This window comes from Notamacropus eugenii, chromosome 5 (genome assembly GCF_028372415.1).
Source record: "Notamacropus eugenii isolate mMacEug1 chromosome 5, mMacEug1.pri_v2, whole genome shotgun sequence".
Lineage (NCBI taxonomy): Eukaryota > Metazoa > Chordata > Mammalia > Diprotodontia > Macropodidae > Notamacropus > Notamacropus eugenii.
The window spans coordinates 171,370,520-171,379,189 of NC_092876.1; the positions used below are offsets into that span (position 1 = coordinate 171,370,520).

The 8,670-nt window shown below is 38.3% G+C and overlaps 1 protein-coding gene across 2 annotated transcripts; it reads right to left on the reverse strand.

Annotated features, from left to right (window-relative positions):
• Positions 1-2,894: 2,894 nt before the first annotated feature.
• On the reverse strand, positions 2,895-4,603 carry LOC140509041 (olfactory receptor 8B8-like). Of its 2 annotated transcripts, XM_072616951.1 has the most exons (2): positions 4,590-4,603; positions 2,895-3,828 (listed from the first exon to the last, which is right to left on the reverse strand). In XM_072616951.1, exons 1-2 carry the CDS (start codon positions 4,601-4,603, stop codon positions 2,895-2,897), a joined length of 948 nt encoding a protein of 315 aa, XP_072473052.1. The 2 variants fall into 2 exon arrangements, with proteins under 2 accessions (XP_072473052.1, XP_072473053.1); XM_072616952.1 differs by lacking the exon at positions 4,590-4,603 and having other exon boundaries at positions 2,895-3,836.
• Between the last annotated feature and the right edge of the window lie 4,067 nt (positions 4,604-8,670).

The following is an 8,670-nucleotide window of genomic DNA, read 5'->3' on the forward strand; positions in this document are numbered from 1 at the left end:
AATCTGTGATTTCATCATGTGAGAATTTCACTTTCCCTAGAAATAGGAGAGAGAGAATAAACTCAGCAGGTATACTTCATATAGACAGCTTTTGCTTATTCGTTCGTTTAACCCACTGTGAATACTTTCACTCACCACAATAAAGACATAGGGGAAAAAAAGACTCAGGACCCCATATGGTGACATAATCTGATGAATCAATGACAGACATAAGGGAAAGACAGAAGGAGCAGCTGCTACATACTATATCCCATTCATAATTAGCCTCTCTACCTACATTCACACCACTGTCTCTTGTCATACACTCCTCTGAGAGAGACAAAGACAGAGACACTGGTCTGATTGATGCTATACTAGCCCCAATCCCACTATCTGACTTCCCTAAATACCATAACAGAAATACCAGTGCAATCAGCTGCCATTCATTCAATTCAGTTGCTTCCAGCAGCTCTTGTCACAGTAGCATCCCATGAGGACATCCCATCTGCAGCACAAGACACCACCTGCTCTCTTTGTACCCCACAATGCCCCATTCTCCTTACTTTTCTGACACTATTGAAAGCTCTCTAATTCCCTCATTTCTCCGATGTCTCCAAGATTTACTCTCATCTCCACCCTCCATATCAAGTCACCATATGAATGAATGAGCATCTTAAAAGTGTAAATGAGTAGCTGATGTTTCACTTTTTATTAGTGTATGTGAGAACTAATGAACCTTCTTAGATCACAAAACCTTACACAGTTAATCAATCTTTGAACATCTAATTCCATATCCCTTGGCAATTTGTCCTAATTACTCCCTCCTTGAATCACATATGCTGAGTAGGATTACCTAACTTGGAGCATCACCAGTTTGAGAGCTCTGCCTACTGATTGTCATTTGAGGGGCAAGATCTTTTGATAGGCAAGTGAAGGACATAAAGGGAGGAGGGAATATAAGATAGAGGCACAGGTTTGGGGGAAGGATATGACAAGTGCCAATTCTTATCCCTAGACCACCGCACCTTTTTAGTAGGAGAGGTGGTAGTTATTGGGTTCAAAGACAACACCCTATTGAGGGCCTACTCTTATATTACCACAGTAATGAACCTCCGAGCCCCCTCCCCTCTAATTTCATTTGTTTTTCATCATTTGTTCCTATACCACTTCATCAGTCAAGTGCCCTGCATGCTGCTCTTCTTACAATTTCCTATATAGGGAGATATTTTTTCAAGAGTTATTAAAATTGAAAAATCTTGGTACATCTTAAGAACTGGAATCAGTCATTCAACAAAGTAGAGCACTTACAACATGCCTGCCACTATACTAGGTACTGAAGATACAAAGACGATAAAAGAAAAACCCCTGATCTGAAAGGGCTCATAGGGTATCACTGGAGACAGCACACAAATACACAAGTACAAACAAAATAAATACGAGACAAATGGAGGGAAGAAGACACTGGCAGCTGGAAGGATCAGGTACTCAGCTTTGCGCTGGACATAGAAATGCAAAGAGTGAAACAATCCCTACTCACAAGAAGCTTCCATTCTAATGGGAGGGACAAACATATATCAATGCATACAGAATAAACACAAAGTGAATCTTCACATATATGCAAGCATATACAAAGCAGTTCCATACAAGATAGTCTGAGAGAAAGAACATCAGCCATTGGAGAATCAAGAGAGACTGCAGAAGATAGTTCTTGAGCTCCATTTTAAAGGAAAAGATGGATGCTTGAAAGCAGAGGTAAGAAAGGAGTGCATACTAGGTATGTTGTGCAGCCAGTGGAAAGGTATAGAGATGGACAGTGGAGTGGCATGTGTGTAGAAGGGAGAGAAGGCCAGTTTCAAGCAGCTAGGGGGTGAGGAGGCATATTGACACTGCGAAGTGTCACAATGACACTGAAAAGATAGGCTGGGGCTAGCCTGTTTAGGGCTTGAAAAGCTAAACAGAGGAATATATATTTTATCCTAGGACTGGTAGGAAGCCATTTACTAGCAATGTGACTCTGAGAAAGTCACTTAACCCAGTTTGCCTCAGTTTTCTCATCTGTAAAATAAGCTGGAGAAGGAAATGATAAACCACTACAGGATCTTTACCAAGAAAACCCAAAATAGAGTCACAAAGAGCCAGACACAATTGAAAACCAACAAAACAACAACAAGTAAACTAAGATAGTGTATGTATAAGTGGAAAGAGGGTCAATTACAGGAGATGTTGTGGAGGAAGACACAACAAGATTTGACAAATGATTTGAGTAAGAGAGAATAAGGAGTTGAGGAAAAAGTCAAGCTTACAAACCTGAGATACAGAAAGAAGGGAGTTGTCTTCAATAAAGAGAAAGAAACCCAAAGAAAAACTTCTAATGAATGAGAATTTTTCTCCCATGGGCTTCTTTCTAGAGAATTGTATGCATTTTTGTGACTAAAATAAGAATTCAAACCATTCAAGAAGCCCATTACTTAAAAGAATATTCTCAGGAAATCCTTTGATAAAACAAGAACTTAATTTGGGCAGCTATGTGTTGCAGTAGACAAAGTGCTGGGTCAGCAGTCAGGAATAACTGAGTTCAAATTCAGCTTCAGACACTCACTAGTGGTGTGACCCTGGGAAAGTCACTTAAACCGCTCTTTGCCTCAATTTAATTAACTCTAAAATGGGGATAATAATAAGAGCTACCTCCCAAAATTGTCAATAGGATTAAATGAGATAACATTTGTAAAGATTTTACCACAGTTTCTGGCATATAGTAAGTGCTATACAAATGTTAGCTATTACTATTATTAATTTTTAAGATGCTACCTTCCTCTGTAAAGGAAAAGCATTTGGGTTAAGAGAACATAATGAAGAAATTCCAGTAAATAAAATGGAACCTTGAGTCCAATTGTTCACACTAATCCTCATACTGTTCAAAATATTCTTCTGCTCAGGATTTTCCTGATTGCCAATTTGACATCCTTGTTCCTTAGGCTGTAGATCAAGGGGTTCAGCATGGGCACCACAATGGTGTAGAACACAGAGGACACTTTCCCTTGACTCAAGGAGAGAAGAGAAGAAGGTTTGAGGTACATAAAAGCCCCAGACCCAAAGAAAAGAGAAACAACCATTAAGTGGGAGCTGCAGGTGCTGAAGGCTTTGGACCTGCCCTCTCTGGAGTTGATATGGAGGATGCTAGAGAGGATTAAAGCATAAGAGATAAAGATAGTGACAGTGGGGACTCCAATGACAATGCCCACAACAATGAAAACAACCAACTCGTTGACATAAGTGCTGGTGCAGGAGAGCTCCAAGAGGGGGAGGATGTCACACATACAGTGATTGATGATGTTGTCGCTACAAAAGGAGAGTGTCAGTATATTTCCTGTATGGGACATGGCACCAGAAAACCCCATTACATAGGCACTAAATGCTAGCAGACAGCAGACCTGATAGGATATAGTGATGTTGTAAAGCAGTGGCTTACAGATAGCAACATAACGATCATATGCCATGGCTGACAGAAGGAAGGACTCTGAAATGACAAAGAAACAGAAGAAATATAGCTGAGCCATGCACCCTGAATAGGAGATGATGTTTTTCTCTGACATGAAATTCACAAGCATCTTAGGGATAATACATGAGCAATAACAGAGATCTACAAAGGACAGATTAAAGAGGAAATAGTACATGGGGGTATGAAGATGAGAATTAAGACCAATCAAAAGGATCAAGCCTAGGTTCCCCACCACAGTGACCACGTAGATCCCAAGGAACAGAAAGAAGAGAGGGACCTGGAGCTCTGCTTGGTCTGTTAAACCAACAAGGATAAACTCAGACACAGAGGTGTCATTTCCAGGGTGCATTCTCCTCATAGAAGAATCTGTAGACACAGGAGAAAAGAATCATATTAGAAGGTTACCTAGTTCTCTCTCACTCTATTGTCCATTGATGAGAAGGAAAATTAATCTTTGAATGGGTTTTTGGTGGAGTCAGTTTGAACCAGCTCACCAAAACTGATTGTTAAATTTTCATTATGAACATTAACACATCAGAAATGGGCAAATGATAGAAATCAAGAATTGATTCATTTTGTTGTTGGTTGTCTAGACACAAGAAAATGATGGTGAAAGGATTAATCATGCAGATTAAACCTTAAAATGTGTCCCATGTAGTTTTTTTTCAGGGAGCTAGTGGTTAAACTTATACCAGCTTACCACTGTTCAGAAAGCATACCCCTGCTCCACTGGGTCTACTATGGCTACCACCAAGATAACCAGTGACTCTAATTGTTCTTTGTAACAGTATTTTTTTGAGACAAATTGTTCAGAAAAGTGGGGTGGGGGGGGGAGAGATAAGCCTGAGTCCAGAATGAGACCTTAGGATGCTAGATTGCTAATTGAAGAGACAAAGGTACCCTTCCATCCAGTTCCTGTTAAGTGGTGAAACTCTACCCAGAGCTCACCACCTCTCTTGTACTTTAATAAAGTGGGGACCAAAAACCACAGCCCAGTTCTGAAGAGAAGAAAACAGTATACAGTATATGTGAGTCATTCACTAAGCAAAACTCCATGGAAGTCAAAAAGGGAAGCTTGGCTTTGTCTCCATAGAAAGGCTCACAGCTGCACCTACCATAATCCATTAAAAACATCTTCTAACCAGGTCTCCTGGCTTTTCTCAATGCTCTAGGATCCCACAGTATGGGCTTGGAAGAAAAATGTAGAGGAGCTAGACTGAAACTCACCTTACTTCTACCTGAAGATGTCAATATTGGGCGTTTTTGAATTTGTATTCACAGAGTCCTAGAGTAGAAATGGTTTTTATGGTTTTGATGGACAGAATATTATACTCTGTTTCTGGATGAGGTCTCTAGACCTTCAACCTCAGTCAACCACTTCTAGGAGAAATTCGAAAAGAATAGTCACAATTTCAGACTAGACCAAGGCACAGAAGGCACAAAAGAAACAAAATGAGTCACATTCCTACAACCAACAACTGATAGGATGGAAAGAAATTTAATTGGAGTATGGAGATCTCAGAACTCAAAAATGCACTAACAGACACTCCCCAAGGATACCCAGATTAAAGCATGGGGACCGAGATTACTGATAATGTTGACACTTTGAACTATAAAGCTCCTTTGAGGTTTAAACGTGTACTCAAACTTTTTACTCATGAGATTGCACATCCCCCAGTAAAAAAGAGGTGAAAGCATCCTTTGGCCTTCTCCTCCATTTTCTCCATAAGTCTATCCTGACAAAAAAAAAAATCGTCCCTACAAGATTTGCTTATACTTACTCCATTTCCAGTGAATTACTGCTTGACTGCCTTAGCTGAGCTCCCAGGAGGACAGGAAGTATGTCTATCCTACATTTACTCCTGGCAATATGGTAGAGAAGCCAGGCCCAAAATGATTCTGCTTCTGCTCAGAGGAAAAAAGGAATACTATTCTCCTCCCTCCTGTTTAGACCTGCAGGTCTCTGATGGTTTCAAGAAGAGTTAGCATGTCTGTCCTCCATAGTTTTAGACCTTAACATTTCATCTACACAAATACTCAAACTGGAGATGTAAATTCATTCCAGAAATGATTGAGTGCAAGTCATCTGCAGATCACACACCTGCTACTCCTACCATATACTCCAATAAATTTTTTAGGAAACTTACAAATCTAATATTTAGAGAATTATAGAATCCCAGAGTAAGACAAAGCTTTAGAAATCATCTCATGGAGTGACTGTTCATCACATGAAGTCATTTAAAATATCTCCAGAAATCTATCATTCCAGGTTCTGCTCAAAGACCTCCAGTGATGAGGAGCTCATTACAGAATAAACAAATCCATTCCATTTTTAGACAGCTCTAATCACTAGGAATTCTTTCCTTATGTATGGAACCACAATATATCTCTGTATAACTTCTACCCATTGTTCTGCCCTCTGACATCATACAAAATAAATTTAATTTTTTTTCACATAACTCCAAATTCTGATTAACTTGATCATGACTAACCTTTCTTTTCTCCCCTCTGTTCACCTAAAAAGACTTCTATTTTTTTCTCAAATTTATTTGTTTTCAATTTTCAACAATCACTTCCATAAGTTTTGACTTTTCTCTCCCTCTTTACTTTCTTCCTTCTCAAGACAGTATGAAATCTTACATGGGCTCTACACATACAGTGTTACTAAACACATTTTCACGTTAATCATGTTGCATAGAAGAATGAACACAAATGGGAGAAAGCATGAATAAAACTAAACAAAACCAAATATAACAAAAGACAAAATAGTCTGCTTCATTCTGTGTCCTAACTGCACAGTTTTTTCTCTGGTTGTGGATGTCATTTTGCATCATGACTCTTTTGGAAATGTTTTAGGTCCTTCCCTTGCTGTGGAGGACTGAGTCTATCAAAAACAGTCCTTGCATACTGTGACTGTTACTGTGTATAATATTCTCCCTGGTTCTGCTCACTTCACTCAGCATCAATTCATATAAGTTTTTCCAGGTATTTTTGAAGTCTACCTGTTCGTCATTTCTTATAGCACACTAGTATTCCATTACACTCACATACCCTAACTTGCTCAGTCATTCCCCAAATGAAGGGAATTCCCTTGATTTCCAGTTCTTGGCGACCATAAAAAGAGCTGCTATAAAAATTTTTGTACCTCAAGAAGATGTCATTCCCTAATTGATAAATTCCCAAAGGATATGAATAGGCAGTGTTCAGAGGAAGATATCAAAGCTATCTATAGTCATATGAAAAAATGCTCTAAATTACTATTGATTAGAGAGATGCAAATCAAAACAACTCTGAGACACCACATCACACCTATCAGATTGGTTAACATGACAAAACAGGTTGATGATAAATGTTGGAGGAGATATGGGAAAGCTGGAACACTAATTCATTGTTGGTGGAGCTGTGAGCTGATCCAACCATTCAGGAGAGCAATTTGGAACTATGTCCAAAGGGCGACAAAAATGTATATACCCTTTGACCCAGCAATACTACTTCTACGACTGTATCCCCACGAGATCATAAAAACGGGAAAGGGGCCCACATATACAAAAATATTTACAGCAGCACACTTTGTGGTGGCCAAAACCGGGAAATCAAGGGAATACCCATTAATTGGGGGATGGTGGAATAAATTGTGGTACATGAATGTAATGGAATACTATTGTGCTATGAGAAATGATGAACAGGAAGACTTCAGAGAGGGCTGGAAAGACTCATATGAACTGATGCTGAGAGAAAGGAGAAGAACCAGGAGAACTTTGTACACAGAAACAACCACAATGTGCAAGGATTTTTTCTGGTAGACTTGGAACTTCATTGCAATGCAAGGACTTCAAAAATTCCCAGTGGTCTCTTAAGGTAAAAAGCCTTTCACATCCAAAGAACTATGGAATTCCATCACAGAGTATAGCAGATCATTTTCTTTTGTATGTTTTTGTTATGTTTTGGGTTATTTTATGATTTCTCCCATTCATTTTAATTCTTCTATACAACATGACTTAGGTGAAAATGTATTTAATAGAAATGTATGTGTAGAACCTATATAAAATTGTATGCTGTCTCAGGGAGGGAATGAGGAGAGAGAAAGGAAGGAGGTCAAGGGAGGGGAAAAAAATCCAAGTTATATGGAAGTGACTGTAGAACACTGAAAACAAATAAATAATATAGATAAGGGAAAAAATTGTTTTGGTACATGTGAGTCCTTTTCCCATTTTTATGATCTCTTTGGGATACAACCCTAAAAGGGATATTACTGGGTCAAAGGGTAGGCGCTGCCTATTCCTTTAGCTAATGTTCCCATTACAGGGCTTTAAGTGATATCTTCTGAAAAAGCTCCATTTTCTTCAGATTACTCATAAACAAATTGACAAGAAAACTACCTTTGACCAAAATAAACACCATTTCATATAAACTAGGATGACAGAGGTTTATCTCTAGAGAATAAGAATTCTATACCTTGCATTGTTGTGCATCTATAAAATGGTACAGCTAGGTAGTGCAGTAGATAACTTGATAGGCTTGCAGTCAGGAAGACCTTAGTTCAAATGTGACCTTACGCACTTACTGTGTGTCCCTAGGTAATTCAATTAACTTCTTCTTGCTTTTGTTTTCTCATGTGTAAAATAGTAGCAGCCTACCTTCCAGAACTGTTCAGAGGATCAAATGAGATAACATGTGTAAAAGCACTTAGCACAATGACTGGCATACTAAAAGGGTAAATCAATGTTGACTATCATTATTATTCAGCTTCACATTACTGACAAGAGCTGTGGGTAGGAGAGAACTTGCTAGAGAACTACAAAAAAACTTTCCCTTGGAAATCTTGTCTCCTCGTCAACTTTATCCTGGTTACTATTGTTGTTGTGGTTAATTTTATTTTTAGTAAATTTAATCATCAAAGTAAATTGAATTTCAATATACAAAGAAGAAAAAAGAGATTTGTATAAGAAATTAAATTTCTATTACATGATTTATTTCTTAAGAAGCATATATGCTGACATACAGATACATTACATTTAACAAAATAATCAAATTGCCCTATTTGTGTTTCTCTTCTGTACTTTTTTGTTTTCTTCTGAGTATATTTACACATATTCATTGATGCTCTTTTTTCATACGTATCACTAAGCAATATTTTATCATAACCCGAAGTAAAAGCGCTCCCTTTTAAAAAATGTGTATACTACAACAAA